Source organism: Hoplias malabaricus, chromosome 9 (genome assembly GCF_029633855.1).
Source record: "Hoplias malabaricus isolate fHopMal1 chromosome 9, fHopMal1.hap1, whole genome shotgun sequence".
NCBI classification, from domain to species: Eukaryota; Metazoa; Chordata; class Actinopteri; order Characiformes; family Erythrinidae; genus Hoplias; species Hoplias malabaricus.
Genome location: NC_089808.1, coordinates 22,175,186 through 22,198,395, shown reverse-complemented (window position 1 = coordinate 22,198,395; position 23,210 = coordinate 22,175,186). Strand labels below are relative to the sequence as shown.

The 23,210-nt window shown below is 41.9% G+C and overlaps 1 protein-coding gene across 2 annotated transcripts in view; it reads left to right on the top strand.

The window, feature by feature from the left end:
* Positions 1-23,210, top strand: part of zgc:110158 (uncharacterized protein LOC553590 homolog) — an 86,058-nt gene that overhangs the window by 18,982 nt on the left and 43,866 nt on the right. For both annotated transcript variants that reach the window (XM_066680562.1, XM_066680561.1), the window contains exon 4: positions 5,414-5,498. In XM_066680562.1, coding sequence (XP_066536659.1) covers positions 5,414-5,498 — 85 coding nt within the window. The remainder of the gene's footprint in view (positions 1-5,413; positions 5,499-23,210) is intronic.

Sequence of the window (23,210 nt, the reverse complement as noted above, 5' to 3'; positions counted from 1 at the left end):
GTTCTCCCTGTGTCTTTGTGGGTTTCCTAGAGGGGCTTTTGTTTCCTCCCATAGTATACAAGTATATGTTGGTAGCTGGATTAGAATAGATATAATAGAAGCTGTAGAATGCAAGATTCATCTTATTGCTTTTTGGCTTTCTGTATATTTCCGTTAATCCTAGTACTTTAAGGCTATTTCGCGTATCAAACCTTCTCTCTGTGTAGCCCCAAGCTCTTCCACAACACACACAATTAAGAGTGGCTTTATTGTAAGAACCTAAGCATCTGTTCAATCCCAATATTGATAAGTAGATGGCTTTAGGCGCTTTTCTACTGCTGCTGTATTATTATTGCATGCTCCTGAGTCACTTCTTCGGACTGGGGGGTGAAAGCAGAGGCTACACTGGGCCTGGGGTTCGTTTTGGCCTGAGGGGATAGGCTGGATGGTCACCAGTTGATCTCCCAAGTTGTTTCATGCAAATAAAGTGACACAGCGGCACCTTACACATGCAAAAGAGAACTATAAACTCCACAGATGAAGGGATGTAGGGATATTAGCCTGCCTTTGTCCCCTGCTGTTTCCTGCCTTTGGGTTCTGGGCTTAGTACCCTTAGGTAGAACCCAGTGCATTAAAAAAAACAAAAAAAATGACAGGGGGTAATTGACATGAAAATGCAGCTCCTCCAATTAGCAGCGGAGCTATTCTTCTAGCTCGGCTTATTGTTTGCCCATTGTTCACTTGTTAAAGAAGCAACCATTATGTCATTGAGGCAGCCTGCGGGGAGCTTTCCGAGATTAGCCTCTGGGAATATAGCGGCAGGGGAGTTACACAAACTGATGCTGTAGTTTTATGTTTTGAGCAAGGCTCTGTGATGTAGATCTTAGAAAAACTCTGTAGCTGCTTTAAGGGGCTCCCATTGTGGACACCTTAAATGTAATGCCGCCCAGCGCCAACTGTGGGCCCCAGTGTGTTGTGGGCTTTGGAACTCTTCTCTAGAGTGATGGAGCCCCATCCAGTCCCTTTGGGATGAGTTGGAGTGGAGTTTGTGATCCTTACCTCACTGGTGCTGAATGCCATCAAATCCTAACAGCAATGGCTCAGTATTCTGTGTAAGAATGCTCCCACATTATACCCAACATTGGGCTAGGGCTGCAACTAATGATTATTTTGATAATCGATTAATCTGTCGATTATTTTTTCGATTAATCGATTATTAATCGGATAAAAAGGAAGACAAGCCAAATTTGGTTTCCTGTCTGTTACTAGCATATTCAGGACACCATCAGTGAGAACAGCTGCTTGCTGTGGTGTGTAGATCTTCTTCAAAACATAGTCAGCAATGCTGGGCTGTTTTTATCTGAGGTGAGAGAGAAAGTGTAGATATGAACATACACCTTTTTTAAGTTAATAACTACTGATCTAAAATGCAGACAACAATGAAGGCAAATTGAAATTACATAAATGGATATTGGGTGAAGCTGCCATGTGCTGAGAATAAAAGAGAAACACACATGATCAGATATGGTTAAGATATTTAAGATTTTAGAGAACTAATGTTGTAATTGTATAAGGAACACACACCATTATTAAAAATTAAATTAAAAAATAAGTGTTTACATGAAGAATTAACCCAACCATTATTTTAATTTTATATTTATCAATATTTAACACAGTGTATGTAATGTAATATACACTTATAATGTAATATACACTTGGCTGTGACACTCAAACACTAACACGCAATGCCAGTCAGAAAAGATCTTGAAAAAGGCTTTAAATATATTATTTAAAAAAAAGTTTGGATTGATTTTTTTTTTAACTCTGAATGTAACTGCCGCCACATTTAAGGTGGAACAAAAAACTCGCTAAATACAAGAGTGATATAAATTTACTAAAAATGATCTTGTTTAACTGCTCTAGCAGGCTCTAGTGACACTGAGTGAGAGAAGAACTAACGGCACTAACGCTAGTTTGACTTAAACTACGGCTTGTTGTGGAACTGCTGGTCGAGATGACACATTTAAGGTGGAAGAGAAAACTCGGGGGGAAGCTAAGGCTTGTTCGCTAAACGCGAGTGTAATGGCATTGTACTAAGAAAACAAATGTTGTTTAACTACTCTAGCAGGCTCTAGTAACATTGAGTGAGAGAAAAAGTAGAATTAACTTACTATACTTAATCTCTTTCACACAGCTCCAACAGGCTTCATTTTCAGATGCTCATGCAGTGATGTTGTGCTGCCGTGCCATGAGAGATCAGCTGTACACATTTTCCACCTAACGCTGTTCCTTGAAGGCATTAATGTAGTGTTCCCATACTTTTGATGACTTGGGTCGTACATTTTTCTCTCTGATTGTGCTAACATTATCCTCTGCTGTGACCGCCTCCGCCATTTTTCAAACCCTTCTTCCAGAGTTCGTCACGTGTAGCAACTGTACCTATGTGTATAATAACTTAGACCCAACTAATCGATTATTAAATTAGTTGCCAACTATTTTAACAATCGATTTTAATCGATTTAATCGATTAGTTGTTGCAGCCCTACATTGGGCCATACAGTGTAAAGCACAGCTGAAACGATGAGGTGTCACGGTGGACAAGCCTGAGTAGAGAATTGCATTAAAGCAACAGTAGGTGGTATTTTGACCATAAAGTTATTGCATCAAAATCATTGTGGTGCTTCACTGACATGTAATAGTGAGAATATAGCCTCTGCCGTTGCTACTCTGGGCTTAGCGGGGCAGAAACAGCACTATGTAACTTTCAGAGGAGGGTAGAAAAACAATCCCCCCTCTTCCTTCCTCCTCATTTTAGGACAATGCTGTAAAAGTGAACTCCACTGTACAACAGTGGGGGGAGAACAAGAGCAAAAATACCAGATCTTACCTAGTGCCCTTTTAATAGACGAAAAAACACCCAAAGTGCTGTGATTGGTCAAGATGCTCCCTGGACATGGTGAAGAACATTGTGATTGGTCAGAGTGCTTATAATGTAAATGTATGTAATTTATAATGCATGGAAACGGTAGCTTCACATTTTAGGAAGTTAACACACACACACAAACAATTGTATCTGTGAATTGTGGGGACATCACACAAAATACTATTAGCTTAACCTTAATCCTAGCCCTCAATTTAACCCTAATCTTAATCTAAGTTAAATCTTCAGCCTAAAATGTAATGTAGTGATTGACACAGCGGGGACCAGCTGGAATACAAGTCCTCTCAATAAGCAAGTTTAAGTCCCCACAATGTGATATATGCCTGTGATATATATAGAGGGTTCTGTGTCTTGTTCAAGGGCACCTCAGCTGTGGATGTTGAAGGTGGAGCTGAAATGCATATCTGCAGTTCAAGGCCACAAAGTATTATTTGTTTTTACTTTTTTATGCTAATATGTTTGTCCAAATTGCTCTCTTCTTGTTGAATGCTGGAGGACACCAGTGTAGTGGTCACTTCACTGTAATTTCTGTTTGGGAAGTGAATTTTGAAGTAAGATACTGAGAAAGCCCGTCTTTTCAGATGGACTCTTAATCCCCCCCCCCCCCCCCCCCCACACACCCTCTCTCTCTCTTTCTCTCTCTCTCTCTCTCTCACTCTTTTTTTTTCTTCCATGTCTGTTTTTGGTTTCCTTTAGCCATTAATGGCCCCAACCCCCACCCAGAAAGGGTCTGATTCTCTCTCTCACCCTCTCGTGCGCTCTCTCTCTCTCTCTCTCTCTGCCTCTCTCTCTCTCCCTCTCTCTTTTCCTGCCTTGCTCCTTTACGTGCTCTACAAATGCTTTGGAATGTTCCTCGTCCCAGTAAACATTTGGGGAATGGACAGAGAGAGAGAGTGTAGAGAAAAAATAGCCCAAGAAGAAGAAAAAATATCTAAGCTGTGATACCATCCTCAACCTCTAAAGCGTTAAAAGTGGCTTCACCCTCAACACCATCCATCCAGCCAATCTGCTTTTGAAGAAGGTCATTTTTTTCTTTACCTTTTGCCCCTCTTTTGTGTGTGTTTTTTTTTTTTTTTTTTCTTTAAGAAAGTTTACAAGATATCCATTAAATCGATATCGGAAGACCAGGAGTGATCTAATTTGGACGTGTTAAACAGGTACTTAGTTTCAGTGCAGTAATTAAAATGCCATTTGGAAGGTAACCTCATGCCCCCCTCACGGCAGCCCTGAAGGACCTGAGTGGACTTAATTGAGGAAATCCCTGGCTTAATTGATCCGTAACCCCGCTGCTTGTGCCAAGTGGGCTGGGAGTTGCAGGAGACAGAGCGAGGCTTTTGGACCTTTGTCCGAGAAGCACTCCTCATGTTTGAATAGGCCTCAGATTTTTACACTCGCTCGGCCATGCAGCTACAATACATTTGGCATTTTTATTAGGCACAGTATTGACACTCTGGCTTGGATTTCAGGGCGCATCTGGGTCGTGCGCTGTGTAACATGGCATACATTCATTACGTGAATCATTTAAGCACGGAAGAAATTTGCTCCAAAAAACTAGTGACTTAAGTCGAGTGGAGGTGGTTTGGAAATAAAATATTAGTAGAGTGTATATATTTTATACAATGTAAGAATCTTGGTAAGTTACAGTTGTTTACCACATAAGCAAATGCTTGCACATTTATTTGTTGCTCCTTCTGAATTTTTGAAATTAGATTTGTACAAATATAAAATGCTATATATAACAATTTAAATTAAATCTATTATTAATTGAATCAAATTAATAATAATAATAATAATAATAATAATAATAATAATATACATATATAATTGTTGCAATAGTGTGTTCTGGAAATTAATAAACATATTTTTCAGTGTTTTTTTCATTAAGAATATCATTGTTGCCAAAATACCCTGAAATCATGATATTATTTTAGGGCCATATCGCCCACCCCAATGTATACCAAGAAAATATCACATTGTGGGGACCTGTTTATATTCAGGTTTTCCTTGATGTCCCACCAGTGGGTGCTCACTGTGTATATCACTCTATTTGTAGGTGAAGACATGTTAAGGTTGGTTTAATTTCAAGATTAATGTTAGGGTGAGTTGTAAGCTAGTAATACTTATAGAAAAGTGAATAGTAAGTCTCTGCAAAATGAATGAGAGTCTAGGCAATGTCCCCAAATACACAAATACAAGTTTGTGTGTGTGACTTTGAGAGAATAAGAGAGCTATTTTTGGTCTAAATAATTGTAATAAAGACAATAATAATTAAAACAATATTTAAAGTAATTTTGTGTATATTTTTAAATGTTTCACTGTAAACCTAACAATAGGGGGATAGCAGGCTTTGCTCAGCCCTCAGAATGATTCCCAATTAGGCGTGTTTACCTCAAAGTAAATCTACTTAGCCTATGTGCTATTGCTAATGAAACATCTCCAAACTTTTGATGACTGCCACCTGCTTTCATTAACGATGACCCTCTATCATTGCAGTGTATTCTGGGACCTTTACTGTGCGGCTCCGGACCGGCGTGAAACCTGCGAGCACTCCAGCGAGGCCAAGGCCTTCCACGACTACGTAAGTAACCGACCCGTCCGCCGATCGGCTTCTCCCGCAGGTCTGGCTGGGCGGGACTTGACCTTCTCTGCTGAGCATTGGAAGAGGAGTTGGTGGTGATGGATTGCCTGGGCATAGTGCAGCTTGTGATGTCTCAAAGTGTTAATGGTGGTGAATGAAGGTTAATGAGAGTGAAATGAGGTGGGTGGTCCGCTGGAGGAGCTCGGTGCTGTTTGAATGAGTGGGAAAATGATATTTTTATAATTTGTTTTTATTTTTTTCTTGAGAGGCTTATTTCATGAAAGGCACTCATTGATACGTTGCATTAAGCTGTGAAGTGTATAACGTTCTACCGTTTCTCAGAGCGGGTTTGTTGAAGTGTCGTCTCTACAAACATGGGTTTGTGCCGCTTTTCAGTTTGCAGTGACAGACGTGTAATCTGATTAACATATTGAATGTGTTACGTTTACAGATTTTAATATTTCCATATGACGGAGGGGCATAATGAGGAGTGGGGCTTGAATGCTTAGGTGAAAAGAGACCAAGCATGCTTAGACCGTCTTGAGAGTGTTATATAAATGCAAGCAAAAACAAATATCCTGAGCCTGGCGTACATTCCCTCAGGAAACATCATGGGAGCCAATGGCGATGGTTTCTAAGTTGTCATGGGTGATACCCTCTGTCTTCCTGCAGCTGGAGGACACAGGTAAATCCAAGAAAGTGGTAGGACAACATAAGCTCCTTTGTGCTTTCTGACCTTGACGTGGTCTTGTCCTGAACTCTGCTCTGGACTGTACCATTTACAAGGCAGAGGGAGGAACACTTAAAGCACAGAGTGGTTGGCAGCTCCAATTCTCTGTGGATTTATACCCCTCTACCCCAAGTTTGGCATCGAGCATGGGGATTATACTCCACAGCGTCCCCCACAAGGATCAAACACAACAGCCCTGTTCAGAATGACTGGCACCTGCTTCTTTAAGTGATAATGAGCCGCTTGCTGTTCGCCCCGACCCCGAGCGCACATCAGTGAGTTTTAAGCTGCTTTCGCTCGGTTCTCTTTCTTCTCTGTTCTTGTTTTCTCCTTTTTTACTCAGTGCTCGTGTTTGTTTTGCTCTCACATATACGCGGCTCCAGTACTCTGATTGGTGAGACTCAGACAAGGGGCAGGGCAATTCTCTCCATAAGAAGCATTTAGGCAGCCAACAACTAATAAGAATGAGTGGTCTTGTGTGTGTTGGTAGATTCTAGAGCCTCAAATAAATGTACACATGCACCGAACAAGTGTTGTTTACGTAACATGTTTGCTTTAAAGCAGGTGAATTTACTCAGATGTTTGAAGATATATAGTGTAGCTGTTAACACAGTCCTTCTCAATAGTCTTGTGTTGGTATTGGCCCTTGCTAAAAGGTGTTGTGCTTCCACGTGTTTTAAAGCAGCATGTGTACGTTTGAGTGCACAAATCGGTTGTACAGAATTAATTCTTCTCCACTAACGATTTAAACTGATTTTATTCTATGTAATTATCAGGGCCAAATCTTTGCGTTTTTCCTGCTAATGAGCCAAGAGTTTATTTGTTAAATCCTGGTTAAATATGATTAATATAGGCTTCTCTTTCATCAGCAGTGTAAGTGTTATGATTTTTCCCAAAGCATTGAACTAAGCGCTCTAATCACAACTGAGAGTTCACACTTTTTTCTTTTTTCTTTTTTTTTTAATCAGTGAAGCTCTCTGAAGAATTTTATTTATCTACTATTATCAGCTCAAAGCTGCTGTTTTTGCTGTGTGAGTGTTTTTGCGCGTGTGTGTGTGTGGGTGTGTGTGTGCATGTTGCTGCTGTGCTTGGTGTGTCTATCTTGACAAGGTCTTTTCGGCCACTAGCATGTCCTTGAGTCGGGTGATTTATGATGGTCTTAGGCTGATCCCGCCGCTCTCTCTTGTTGGGTGGCAGATCTGTGTGTGTGTGTGTGTGTGTGAGAGAGAGAGACATGCAATGGCAATATTCCTGTAATGCATTCCTGGTCTGCATTATTATGATCTTTGTTGGGTTATGAATGTCTAGTTGGATCCCACCCACAGAACGTTCCTCTAGAACTGTGATTGGCCAGAAGCCTTGCAGCCCATGCTCTGATTGGTTACAGGCCTCATTTACATAGTTTTATATTATTGCAAAGCCCACATTTGCAGTTATAAATAATGATTAATGATTTTTATTTTGTGTGTTAATGTTGTGTTGTGCAGCCCATTTTGGAGAGTTTGTTTCTCCGTGTTTCTCCTGGAATTTCCTTTAATGAGTCTGGGAATAGGGCAGGATCTTTGTATGGTAGAGTGTGCAGGTGGGAATCTTTATGGATTGTAGTCTTCGCAGGTTGGAATACATTTCCAGGAAGGAATCTGTCATGTGGGATCATTGTGGAGTGTAATTTTTGAAAGAGAAATTTTTGTGGGGTAGGATCTTTATGGAATGCCATCAAATAAAATGCTGTGGTTGGAATACTGTTTGGGATGGGATATTTTTGGAATTTCATCTATGTGGGGTGGGATAACTGTGGAGTGTGGTGGAATTTTTGGGGTGGGATCTTTATAGATTGCAAAAGTTTTTAGCTTTGATCTTTTCCCGGAATGTCATTTTTCCGGAGGAACATTTTATTGACAGGATCTTTATGGAATTTAACCTTTGTGAGCCGGAATTTTTGCAGAATTAAATCTTGGAATCTACAGGATCTTTACAGGCTGGAATATTTATGGAATGGACCGTTTGAGGGTCTGAATTCTGACATTGTGGAATTTATGCCAGTGGAATCTCTGTGGGTTGGGATTGGATAGATCGTGCCGCGATGAGAATTTGTCCCGGCGAAGATTCAGCCCTGCCTCTCTTCCCAGCCGTTGGGGAGATAATGGAATACAGCGTTCTAATCTCCTAATCCCGGGAGCGGTTGAGGGGCTAAGCTGGGGATTTGGTGGGATTGGAGGCTTTGGCCGCTGGCCCGTAGCTGCGCGGCGCGACACCTCGGAACGCTGGAGCGCTAGCGGCACCCCGTTCCTCTGCTCGGCTGTGGAGGAATCTCCCAGGCCACAATGTAATGAGCATTGATTGCAGCTGGGAGCAGACAGTCCACCGGCCAGCACCCATTCGTCAGAGCTGTCCCATAGTGACCACTGCTGGACTTCATTTTCTTCATTGGGAGCTGGAGCCTGGTTTGGAATAACGTGAAGATCCACAGAAACACTGACTGTTTTAGACGTAATTGTAGGTATCCATTGCTGTTTCTGTTGAAACAAGTCTTTGCATCTCACACAGGTCCGGACAGTAATTAAGTATCAATATATATTGCAATATAAAATGTGTCAATATCACTTATATGGTTTTTGTGCATGTTTTCAATATTGCAATGCACATTGTTTACAGCATCTGTCACTGCCGTCAGTTCATTGTATTTCATATAGACATCAGAATTATATCATATCATCCAAAATTTAGACATACATTTTGATATAAATTTTGCCCATATCGTCTTGTCTTGTTTTTTTGCATAATTTTAATATGCCAATTACCTTTGACACAAGGCAGGAACACTTCCTGGACAGGTGCCAGTCCATCACAGGGCATCACTGTCCAAAGAAAACCATGCATCTCCATTTCTAAAAACGTTAAAAGTCAAAAATATTTCTGACAGAGTGAAGAGACTTTAGAATTTCCCCGCACCCTCGTCTGAGCCTCTCCAATCACAGCACTGGACCTTCACTTATGTGAGAGGGCAAAGATGAGGTTAAACACAGCAAAACAAACATAAAAATAGAGAAAGCGAGAACAGAGAAACCGTTAAAACCCAGAGCTTCTGCTCCTTGCTCCTCACTGCTGTGTACTTGCGGTCAGGGTGAACAGTGAGCGACTCATTATCGTTTAAAGGAACAGGCGCTTGCTGAAAGAGGCTGTTCTGAACAGGGGGAGAATGCTGCTGTGGGGTTTGGTCCTTGTGGTCTTTTCACCAAAGCAGGTCACGTGTTACATTCAAACCCGGAACTGTGTTCAACTGGGGAAAAAGGGACATTATTTTTAAAAATTTTGAAGTATTTTTGATGCACTGCTGATGCCTTGAGGGTGTAGTCTATGGCTTATTCTTATTTTGTAGCTGAGGCTTTTGATACTGAAGTGCCTGTGACCACAGGAGAAGTTTGGAAATGAGATGTTTTGAAATCGGAACAACACACACTCCAATAGTGAGCCCCTGACCTGGCTTCTGTGTTTGGGTTTTTTGTTGCGAGAGGGGTGTACCGCTGGGTTTGTGCCTCTCTAAAGGTCTCGGAGGGTTATAGACTGGCATGAGTCCACTGAGCAGTTTTGTACCTTTGCATCCACTCAGCGCTCTTGCTGTATGTACTCTGTTTTTCCCTTTCATTCTCTCTTTCACCTGCTGGTCTCTTCTGTCATCCCTGACTCACTGTGGTCTCCCAGCCCAAAGTGACACGTTTCCTGCCATTTTCCTTTGAACCCGGATGGTCAAAAAGCTGAGAGGAACCCCAAACGGGAAATTTGAATCTAAGCCCAACAGATACCCTCCAGGTTCCTGAACCCCTACAAGCTCTTTTCACATAGACCGAAAGATGAAATCGATTTTAGATGCGAAGCACCTCATGGAACTTGCTTGTATTCACTCGCAAACTTACTCACTCACTCCTGCAGGGTTTGCCTAAAAACCTCCACTAGGTGGCGCCAATCACTCACTCACATACATAAATATTCTGTCAGCCTGTCAGCCAATCTCTACAAATTGGTACCACTCACTCACTCACTCAGACACATTTTCTTACACAGGGTCAAATCCTCCAGAAGGCGGCACCACTCACTCAAATATTCTGTCATTTTCAATCTAAAAATCACTCACTCACTCTCAGTCTCTTGCACGGGCAGCCTAAATTGTGCTGGCACTCACTCGCTCATTGGCTGACTGACTGATTCACTCACTCACTCACATACATACACTTTCATGCTGTCAAAAAAACTCCACAAGGGGTTGCCACTAATTCACACACTCACTCATTCTATCACATACATACATACTCTCACATAATCAGCCTAAAAATCTCTCCAATACAGTACTATTCAATCACTCACTCACTCACTCACTCACTCCATCACCCAGTCACTCACTCACTCACTCACTCACTTACCCCATCACCCAGTCAGTCGGTCACTCACTACATCACCCAGTCAATCAGTCATTCACTCACTCCATCACCCAGTCAATCAGTTACTCACTCACTCACTCACTCACTCACTCGCTCACTCCATCACCCAGTCATGCAGTCAGTTAATAACTCACTCACTCATCACAGAGTCAGTCAGTCACTCAATCACTCCATCACCCAGTCTTGCAGTCAGTCAGTAACTCACTCACTCCGTCACCCAGTCATGCAGTCAGTCAATCAGTCACTCACTCACTCAATCACCCAGTCAGTCAGTCAGTCACTCACTCCATCACCTAGTCACTCACTCACTCATCACCCAATCAATCAGTTACACACTCACTCACTCATCACCCAGTCACTCACTCACTCACTCCGTCACCCAGTCATGCAGTCAGTCAGTAACTTACTCATCACCCAGTCAGTCAATCAGTCACTCACTCACTCAATCACCCAGTCAGTCAGTCTGTCACTCACTCACTCCATCGCCTAGTCATGCAGTCACTCACTCACTCACTCCATCACCCAGTCAGTCAGTCACTCATTCATTCACTCCATCACACAGTCAGTCACTCGCTCCATCACCCAGTCAGTCAGTCAGTCAGTCGCTCACTCACTCATTCACTCACTCCATCACCCAGACTTGCAGTCACTCACTCACTCACTCACTCACTCCATCACCAGTCAGTCAGTCACTCACTCTTTCCATCACCCAGTCAGTCAGTCTGTCACTCACTCACTCCATCGCCTAGTCATGCAGTCACTCACTCACTCACTCCGTCACCCAGTCATGCAGTCAGTCAGTAACTTACTCACTCATCACCCAGTCAGTCAATCAGTCACTCACTCACTCAATCACCCAGTCAGTCAGTCACTCACTCTTTCCATCACCCAGTCAGTCAGTCAGTCGCTCACTCACTCATTCACTCACTCCATCACCCAGACATGCAGTCACTCACTCACTCACTCACTCACTCACTCACTCACTCACTCACTCCATCACCAGTCAGTCAGTCAGTCACTCCATCACCTAGTCAGTCACTGTTTCACTCACTCATACGCACCTACATATAAGGGACTGCTCACAGAAGCGTGCTGTTCAACACTTTGAACCAAAGACACTTTGTTACATCCTTGTTATCTTGCAGCAGCAAATTGCCAGAGAGCAATGTGTATTATAAGCCTACAAACTTAGGCTACTGCCTGAAGTTGAGTTTGACCAATCAGAAGCCAACAAACACGCATCTGCTGTGTCATCACAAACTATTCTTTTTTTTTTTAATATTTCTTCATTTCAGTCAATACCATGTAATTCCGATATCAATATGAACAATAAAACATATTGTATTGTAATGTTTCTACCCTGATGTTGTCCTACCCTGTCACCTAGTGGCTTGGAGGTGTGTATGTATCATTAACATGGCTGCCTGCATGTCAGGGCCCCACTCTGTGGAGCACAAAGTCCTATCAGGGACTACCAAGCTGTTTTTACTTTCAGATGTATTCAAAATGTAATAATAATAATAATAATAAAAATGCTAGGTATTTCTGCCATTAGAGGAGCTTTTACTTTGACCTTCTGGGATTCGCTTTTGGCCGTTACAAATCCCTGCGGTCAGGTTTAATTCTCTGCCGTTCTGCCCACCCCCTCCACCCCTTATCCACTGTCTTTACACCAAGGTAAATATTTTCTTTATGGCACAGAGTGGGAAGGGTTTTTTTGAGTCTGCGATGTTTACGCAGCCATTTCAGTAATCAGCCGCCTGACGTCAATGAAAGCATCGGCCAAACTGATGGTCGCGATAAGGCCGGACGCTTTATGGACCAGGAGGTCCAGTTTTGGTGGAGTTTATTTCCCTGCTTTTCTCTCACGCATACACACACTCTCTCTCTGTGTGTCTTTCTTTCTATTTTTTTTTTCTCATTTCATCCTTCTCTCTTTCTCACTGTTTTTTGTCTCTTTCTCTCTTTTCTGTTTTTCCCATTTTGTCCTTTCTCTCTCTGTCTGTCTTTCTTTCTCTCTCTTTTCTCACTGTTTCTCTCCCTGCACCCTCCTCTCACTCGTTTCCTCTTTTTTTCCTGTTTTCCCATTTTTTATCTCTCTCTCTCTTTCTCTCTCTCTCTCTCTTTTGCTGCTTATTGTTTCTTTCTCTATCTTGTTCTCTTTAGTCCAATCTCCCATTCTCCTCCTTTCTCTCTCCCCTTAGTTATGATCTCTGCGTCTCTCTCGCTCTCTCTCTCTCTCTCTGTCTCTCTCTCTCTCTCTCTTTCTGAGGAAGATTGATTGTGTAATCTGGCTCTACATGATACATGCGCTCTCTCTCTCTCTCTCTCTCTCTCTCTCTCTCTCTCTCTCCCCTTCCCCAAGGCAAGTTAGAGAGAGAGAGAAAGAGAAGCTCAAGAGAAGGAGGGTGATGATAATACATCAAGCATTAGCTTCACTTGCTTTAATAGTCAATCATTATTATTAATAATAGCGCTCTTTTTTTGTAAAGCTCTGTTTATGATGTAACATTAAGAGAAGAAGAGCAGAACCATCAGAACATTCCGGCTAAAGTCATTAATAGTGCTAAGTTGCCTGGACCACCAAAAAATGAGCAAAACAATGGATGTGATAACTCATGAATTACGTTTTTTTATTATTATTTCAACAGAGCGCTATTCTGAGCAGTTTATGGCCCATAGACAGGGTCTCCTACATGGAGGCGGCCATGTTTAAAATAATTTTGTGTACTTGGACAAAATGACTAATTGTTCCTTTACTTCAGCGTAGTAGGGGCGCATACTGTGATGTTAATATCATTATATTACTTATGAAACTATATTGATATTGCATAGTATAACAGGCGTGAAGTTACGATGCATGTCCTCAGAGGGAGTGGACAGTGTGTGCAGATGGAGCTGGTCAGTGTCTGACTCTGTTCTCCTCCAGCATTCACTGAGCTAAAATTCCAGCCTGTTTACTGTGTGCCTGTTCTCAGGGCCTTCTGAGCATGCTCAGTGCAGGTGTGTATTTAATATTTGATCTTGCTGGATGAGTGTGTGCTAGGAGAGTTAGGTGAGGGTGTGTGTGTGTGTGTGTGTGTGTGTGTTAGGGGTTGGTTGGGGGTCAAAGCCACATAAGAAAAAAAAAATCTTATATAACAAATCACATACAGCACACTTTCATTCGACCAATCAGAAAAGCCCTGACCCTCCAGAAGATGCCACCTGTTTGAATGACTTTCTCTCTCTCTTTCAATCTTTTGTTCTCTCTTTTCTGTCCCTCTCATGTTTTTTCTTTCCCTCAATCTCTCACTTTGTCTCGCTTACTCACTCATTCGCTCATTCACTCTCTCTCATATCTCACTTACACTTATTCCTCTTGCCGTCTTTCTTACTCTTTAGCTCTGTGTTCCTCTGCATCCCTCTCTCTCTCTCTCTCTCTCTCTCTCTCTGTCTCTCTTTCTGTTGGCCGTCTTCCGTTTTGGCTCTGTCCTTTTGGCTCTGTGTGTTTCTGGGGCTGTTGTCTTGGCGGATATAAAGTGTGTGTGTGTGTGTGTGTGTGTGTGCGCGTGTGTGTGGGTTCTGTCTGAAGTACCAGCTGCCTGTCCAGAACTACCAGAACGACACAGAAATAGAGCCTCCATTTGATAGCCTCTGTGTGTGTGTGTGTGTGTGTGTGTGTGCGCGCGCGTGTGTGTTTGTGTGTGTACATATGCCGCACGAATGTGTGTGTTTGGCCACACTGCTGATGCCAGGCTGTTTTGGAGGAGACGAGAGGCAAACACTCTACATCTGTGAGCTCGCAGTGTTCAGACACACTCTAAACGTCTCTCCCTCACATAACACACACACACACACACACACACACACTAAATATCCTTGTATTCCTACACACACTAGACACTCATCACCCAGTGTTAGTGCCACTCTTATGAGAGGTCATGGGTTCTAGTCCCGCTCCGGGTGACTGTCTGTGAGGAGTGCGGTGTGTTCTCCCTGTGTCTGCGTGGGTTTCCTCCGGTTGACTGTCTGTAAGGAGTGTAGTGTGTTCTCCCTGTGTCTGCGTGGGTTTCCTCCGGTTGACTGTCTGTTAGGAGTGTGGTGTGTTCTCCCTGTGTCTGCGTGGGTTTCCTCCGGTTGACTGTCTGTGAGGAGTGTGGTGTGTTGTCCCTGTGTCTGCGTAGGTTTCCTCCAGGTGCTCCGGTTTCCTCCCACACTCCAAAAACACACGTTGGTAGGTGGATTGGTGACTCAAAAGTGTCCGTAGGTGTGAGTGTGCGAGTGAATGGCGTGAGAGTGTGTTGCCCTGTGAAGGACTGGCGCCCCCTCTAGGGTGTGTTCCTGCCTTGTGGCCTGTGATTCCGGACGGACTCCAGATCTGCCTCGACCCTGAACTTGCGCCTCAATAAGCGCTTACAGACAATGAATGAATGAATGAATTAATTATTAGCATCATCAGTGGTAGATATGTTGTACCCCATTTAAGATTTCTAACTTTGGTCATTCTTCACCTCAGTCGACTTTAGTGTGTTTACAATTTGTCACAGCATTAAAACCTGCATAAATATTTAAAGCCCCCTCTAGTCAATTTGTAGACCCTTAAAAACTCATCTCTGTTTTTTTATACATTCACCTGTACCATTGTTGTGGGACCCACTCTTTGCAAGGGGGTGGTGTACAGACGATGTCTGTTTATCTCTCTCACTCTCTCTCTCTCTCTCACACACACACACACACACACACACACACACATGTTTTCCTGAGTGTGTGTGCTCCAGTTCCCTCCAGTAGCTTTTATGGTCGTTTTGGGGCTGTATTTACAGACAGTGACTCTAATGCGCTCTGATTACTGTTTTTATACCTGAAGCTTCTCACGGCCCCTTTACCTCTCCCCCAACTGCTCCCTGCTGACCACACCGACACCTGCGTGTGTGTGAGGCTGAGAAAGAGAGAGACAGAGAGAGAGAGAGAGAGAGAGCTGGAGAGACAGAATGAAGCAAGAAACACCTGGGCTCTTTCAGTTGAACCCACAAACTCCTCCCTTCTTCAACGTTTCAAAGCTTTCTTCCGTTGGTTAATGGGTAACAACAACAACTGTAATATAATAATAATTATTATTTGAATGTATACATTGTAAATATGTACAGTCTCTTCTTTACTAAAGTAAACGCCTGCACTCTTCTGTGAAGGTCCTACACTGGTTGCTAGAACGTTTGCTGTGTGAATTTGATGGCATTCAACCACATAATCTGTACTAAAATTAGGTACTGACGTTGGATGATCGATCTAGATTCTTGTAAGCAGCCTATCCATGGGTTGCAGTCACATGATTTTGGAACAGATTGTCTGGTTTCATTGTTGCATAATGAATAGAAGAACACTGTTATCCTCTGTTAGCCGTATTAGCATTTTTGCTATAGGGTCTAATGGCAAACCTTGTCTGAAAGTGTGAGCGGTTGGTGAGGGATGTTTCCACATTGCAGAAAATCAGCGGGCATTTCACAAATGTCTCTACACCCTCCATAGGGCACACTGTAAGTCATAAAATAACGCTTTCTGCAATTTGTTTGTGTTGTAAGCCTCAAATAATTTTTAGTCAGCCATAAAGTTAAATTTCCTCTCGAATTAGTGTCTTAAGTACTGTTTGGGTGTAGTTTTATTATCTGTGATGTGCACTATGTAGGAAGTATAGCACTACTTGGGAACCAACCAAGCTCCTCTAATGACTGACACAGGCAAACAGAGCTCTATTTACAAACGTGATGTAGATAAATTGGTCAAGGTTCCATACTTATTTATTTAATTTTAATGCCTAAATGAGGGCTAAAAGTGTTGAAAGGAACAATAAAATAACTTAAGAATCACAGTTTATGTTTGAGTTGACTGTCTGAGTAATGAGTAAGTACCCAAAATGGTGGCTAGTGTACCCAGTGATGTCAGCTGCACCTCATGGATACTGAAACAATTTTCCTGTGTTGTGATTTGTTTGCTGTATTACCACTCTTGGTTTTTCACAGCGGTGTTTGTGACTTGCGAGAGGGATGTGCTGTAAAATCCACACCTGGATCCGAAAGGGGTTCCCGGAACTGCCCGACCGCCGCCCGCCTCCTCGAGATCAATACCCCCGTCCTGCTAATGTAGGCTGCTGTGCCATGCAGAAAGAGGAGCGTGCGATTGGAGGAGGACTAAGTGTTCTCCTCACACTGCCAGGAAGCATGTTGGCATATTTGCAGCAGTTTTATGACTTTCTGTGAAGCTCATAACTCACTTCATGAAGGGACGCGTTTTCACACCCACTCATAGCCCACTCATAACCCACCAAATGAACGTTGGTTCTTGAACTGATTCCAGTCAGGATTAGAACACTGGTGCTGTCCAGTAGTGATGGTCTTTTGACCTCAATCTTGATCCGAGTCTGGAACCTATTTATGTTGGTTGAAATGAGCCACATCAGTTTCTCAGTTTTTGAAAGCCATAAGTACCCATAATACACTGCTGTTTGTTTGGTATGATGAGTCAGGTGTTTATCTAAGGATTGGAATTAATGGAAAAGACTTTAATAAATAGTTTAAGTAATTATTTATTTATTGTTTAACTCATTGGTTATGCTGGACTAGTGGTGCTGTGTTTATAGTGTTTATACGACTGAACCTGCTGTTACACAGTAATGAGAAAACACACACAAGGTAGTATCTGAAATCATTCAATACCCTTCTGAATTCAGTTCCCTATAATAGTGCAGTATATAGTGAGTAACATAGGGAATAATGAAAGGGGCATTTTCCAAACTATGTCTTATAATAACATATGTCTTGTGTTAAACAGACATATCCACAAGGGCCGAGGTTCAGACAAGTATAGGGCCTTTGCACAAGCAGTCAGACTGTGAACAAACCCTCATCCACCGCTGTTTGTGATGGCCGGTTATGGCCTAATGGCTCAGAATGATGTAGCGAACTGTATTAGCCTCATCCTGAAGAGTTCTCGCCGCCTGAAGTGTCTCCTTTGACAGTGACCTGTCGCGTCTGACAGCGTAATTCATGAAAACTGTCACACTCTTATGAGGCCGCTAACCGGGCCGATTTGTCTCCCCCTTGGTTCGGGGGAGCTCAGGAGACCCGTTGCTGATTAGTGACTGATGGGTGTGGGTTTGTGTGTGAGGCATCTCGACCCTGAACGTGATACGAGTGGAGAAATGTCTGATATGGATTTTGGATGGAAAAATGTCAGCTCTCGGTTGTGAAAGCCTTGTTAGTCAAAATGTACACACACACACACACACACTGTTGATTATCATCATGTTGTGAATTGTTCACTTGATTGGATGTAGAAAAACTCGACCTGAGACATCGGCCCCTCCTTCTGTATTTAAAGGGCTAGTACCATGGAAAATGGATGTTTGTTTTGTTTGTATTTAATGAATTGAATACAAATATTAAGTGTACAATATTTTGAAGACATTAAGTATATCTCATGTTTTATATATAAATATTTTAAGTATTTATATATTATTTTAATTTTTTTATTTAATTCTTTCCTTTGGGAACTGTTACATAGCTCTAAAATTGATCAGTATAATTTTATTCCAACAAATCTCCTAAAAGATATTAATATGCTACATTCACGATTGCTAACATTGAAATCACCATTTTTAAACGGTCTAAACTCGCATGTACCTTTAGATACAGTATTTTCCCCAAGAATATACTAAGAGGAGATTGTGTTCTCCCTGTGTCTTTGTGGGTTTACTCCGGCTGCTCCAGTTTCCTCCCACAGTCCAAAAACACATGACGGTAGGTGGATTGGTGACTTAAAAGTGTCAGAGTGAGTGTGTGCCACACTGTGAAGGACTGGTGCCCCTCCAGGGTGTTGTTCCCGCTCCAGACCTGCCGGGACCCAGAATTGGATAAGCGGTTACAGACAATTAATGACTGTTTAGCTTTGTGTTTTGTCTCATGGACTAGTAGAAGGTTTGCATAGAATGAGCTTTTTTTAAAAACTTAATTTTGAACAAATACATGTTTAAAAAAAAAATTACAGTATCAGTATTAGTAATGAATAAAAGCTGTCTTTCAGTTGCTAAATATGAGTTTCATGCTGAGGTTTGTACCGAAACACCTTTTTATTTATTATTTATTTAAGGGATAAAGAGGTTGGGAAATGGTCGTTTTTAATTGAATTAGGACTGCTTTCGGCCCGAAAAGCTTCACATGTGGACTTTGGGGAAGAATAAATAAAAGCAGAAGATGCAGAAAGTGTAGAATATGAGCCCTTTAATTCCCTTTAATGGCTCCATCCTTGCATTAAGCTCAGATCGAAGAGTCTGTTGCTTTAGATCTGTTGGCACTTGTCTTGAGGCTCCTAGATTTCTGGTTAATATGGCTATGTTCTTTTGAGTCGTAAACACTGGGCAGCTTCGGCAAACACACATACATACACACACACTGGAATGGTGTCCATGGTAACCCCCGTGCGAAAGGTAGTAGCGCTCTTCTCTGTCCTTGGCCCTCCCAGTTGTGTGTCCTCTGAAAGCATTGTTACTTTGGAATTCCTTTCCCTCCCAGTGGACTGAAACACACACACACACACATGCATGCATCAGGGCAGGTCTCAGAGTAACTCCTGTAAACTCTCAGATTTACTGTGTGGGTCAGAGGACCACAGCAAGGTCACGGTCACTCATAAGTGTGGTGTGTGTGTGTGTGTGCGTTTGGTGCGTGCGCGCGATTGGTGTGTGTACGTGCAGGAGCCTGCTTGTGTGGGTGGTCAAACTCTTAAGTGTTGTTTGTTAGTCACTGTTTTTTAAATCTCCAGGGAGTAGGGGAATATGTAGCTATTGTAATGTGTTGTGTTAGTTTCTACACACACATTTTCTTTCTCACACACACATACGCATACACACCCTACACATGAACCTGAAGCCAGACCTTGTCTTTGAAACCCACTTTCTCCTGAAATGAAGTGTATGAATCCTCTAACTCTCTGCTCTTCTGGGAACACTGTACTCTTGATGCTGAAACAGTTGTGAGGATTTGATGGCAATTTGTCGTAATTTAATTGGTCAGTTAAGTAATAACCTTAAGTAATAAGCTAAAATAAGTCAGTGTTACGCACCTATTGAACAGGAACAGAGCAACGTCCTCATCTCTTTTCATGCTTTTCAACTCTCTGAGCTCTCTCCACCACCCAAATGCCTCCAGTTTCCCGGCCGTGGCTCACAAATAGAGAGAAATCCTAAGCCATTTCGGAGCGAGGCACTTACTTTATTTCTCTTTTAGCAAATACATTGACCACATCATACCCAGAGAGGTCTGTTTAGTGTACACTAGGCTCTTAGGATCCATTCCAGCGATATACAATAGATTTCTTATCCATCTCCTTAGCTTTGGCTTACTCTGGCTTGACATCGTCACTATACACATGACTTAGTGAAATATATACTATACAAAGCAGACGTATTATTGCTTCTAGCTTGTGCTAATAGAAAGTGATCACATTTTATTTGTATTATCAGCTGAAAAGAAACAAAACATACAAAAAAGTAATGTTTTTGTTAGTAAAAGGAAATGTGCATGATTTAAACAAAAAAGAATTAGATACTGATATTTTAAATATTATCTGTTGTTTTTATTTATAAGCCAAATATATAAGCAGATAATGTTTAAACTACACTTACCATATTGCATGAAGACCTATCTTTGACTCTAATCTAGGGCTGGATGATAATTCAATATCAGTATATATCACAATATAAAAAGTTTCAATATCAATGATATCATTTTTAAACACATTCTGAGTATTTCAATATATATTATTTACAGCACATGTCACTGACTAACGTTCATTACAGGGTGCTGACATCAGTTTAGCACTCAGTTTAAAAGTTAGTTTAAAAATATGAATATTGACAAAGCCAATAGGATTATGTTTGATTGTGATGTCATGTTTCTTGTTTGTTTTTGGTAGTTTTTTGGTGGATTTTTATACTGTTCACATCGATATCGGAATTATATCGTATTGACCCAAATTAAGAAATATATTGTGATATAAATTTTGGCCGTATCATCCAGCCCTACTCTAGTATAAAGACTCAGTCTAGGTGACTTGACTCTGACTTGAATTTTGTGACGTGAACATCTCTGATACTGGATCACAAATGCCACCCTGCGTCTGCCCAGAAGTATTGGATGGTGTTGAATTAAAAAGATAATGCTGCTGTTCATTGCTCCACAGCTTTAAACTCTTTTAGCTGATGCTTGGCATTGGTCATGGAGATATTTACAATCATGTACAGTTGCTCCAGAGCAACAAACTCAGCGTGTGCACCTTAAAAGTACTGTAATCAATCAATGGAAAAAGTGACAGCAATCATTTTATTCATTGTTAACTGTCAGAGGTGAAGTGTTCCAGTTCAATAATGAAGGACCACCTCCTTACAGTTCACTGGCCTTTTGGAGTCCAGGGGTCTTCCTCACTCCTCTCGGCTCGACATCTTTGTACGTTCCTTGAAGTCCTGAAGAAAAGTGGCCAGTCACCGGTCAATAATCTTTTAAGTAGCATTGATCAAAGCCATTTAGTTTCTGAGGAGGACTACTGGGCTCGTAACACTGATCAATGGAGCTGAATGCGAGCCCACCCGGCCCGGCCATTGAGCTGGTGTGTGAAACATTCGTCTTCATTGTGCGTTTTAATTATTCATGGCTGCTGGGACGTGGCGGAGAGGTCTGGGGAACGTGGCCTAGGGCGAGAGAGGGTCTTGACCTGATCACCTGAACAACTGACATACCCACCGTCAACTTGACCATGTGTGGGAGCCTACTTCTTCACTTGTTTATAGTGAGCATTAACCAGTAGAGTCCTAACATGACTTACTAACATGTTACCAAACAAATAAACAAATAAAAAAAAAACAAAAAAAAAACAGACGGCCAGGTTTTATTTCTAAAGTGATTCAAATCTGATTTGACAATAGAAATAGAACATTTCTAATGTCTTATGAATAGAAAATCAGATCTGAGTCACATTAAAGGAAAGCTATGTCAAGGAGGCATCACAATGATTTCGAAGCTGTAATTTTAATGTAAGAATATTACATAGTGTTCCTTTAAATGAAAAACAAAATCAGATTTGAGTCACTTCAGCCTGGTAATGTGAACGTAGTCTTTGACCATGTGGTGTATTTCTGTTAATCACTTTTGAAACCTCATGTGATATTCCAAGCAGGTGTGTTGGATTAGGACCGGACCCGGAGCCTGAAGAAATATTTCCCAGCGTCTGATTTTTTATCGGACAGTGACCTGTAAAGCCACCTCCACCTCCTCTGTCTGAGTGGAGCCGTTGAAGCGGTCAGTCAGATTAGTTTATTGAAGGCTGAACTGAAGGTTGAATGGCCCAGATTTGTTCTGCTCCTCCCCTTCCTCTGCCTCATAGTTACACACACTGGCTTTTTGATGGGGTCTGTATTTTGTGTGTGTGTGTGTGTGTGTTAGATTTGCACGCTTGTGTTACCCACCTGCCCTTTTGTATTGTTTCTATTTGGCTCTGGTTTGTCCCCCTACCACCTGCAAACATTAATTCACAACAAAATCATGAGAAAACAGTGATGCTCCCAAACTTTTGCACCACCACTTTAAAATCTGTTTTAATTAACAGTGTATGAAATTAATAATGCACTGAAAATTTAGGCTTTAAATTATTAGATCCTCATTAGAACAGGATTTCAGGGTTTGGTGAAGCTTGTCCGACTAAGCAACAGTCGTTATGGAAGGGGGAACATGGATACATTAATTAAAGGTTCAGTAAATATATACCAGAAAGCCTTAAATGATAAGGAATATTTGTTGTTGTTGTTTGTGTTTGTTTGTTTATCTCTCTGTAAGGGAACATGAAGTCATTGTGGTCTTCCCCTATAGCTTATTCTTCTCCACACACACACACACACACACACACACACACACACACACACGTACAGAGCTGAGGACAAGAGGGTGAAAACCAAGCGGATTACAAAACCAGTTTAATCTGGCCCAGGCACACAGGGAATTTTCTCTCTTTCTCTCTCTCCTCTCTGACTTTCCTCCTCACACTCTGTGCTTTCTTGCTCTCTCTTCCTTTCTTTCTCTCTCTCTGTGATGAGAAGGTGACTGCTGTGCAGACCTCCCCCCACCCCACCTCACACACACACACACAGTGCATTATGTTTCTGGGGACGTTACACATCCTGACCCCAGACAGACTTAGCCAAACTACTACTACCCTGAACCTAACTCTAAACCCAACATTAAAGGAACATTGTGTAATATTTTTATTTACAGCTTCAACATCATTGATTTTGATGTGGGTCTGACCTGCAATAGGGAGAATAGAGTGTCTGTTATTGGGAGAGCTTTATCAGACAGAAAATGAATTCCAAATCGTAGCTTGTGGCTCAAAAAAGGAGAAGAAACAGGAGCTCTGTGGGCTGTGTCTCATTTCCTTGTGACCTTTCTAACTGCCTACTGCCTACATACAGAGCTGTCAAAGTATGCAGCTGTGCAACCAGCATGCAGCCACACGAGAGAGATT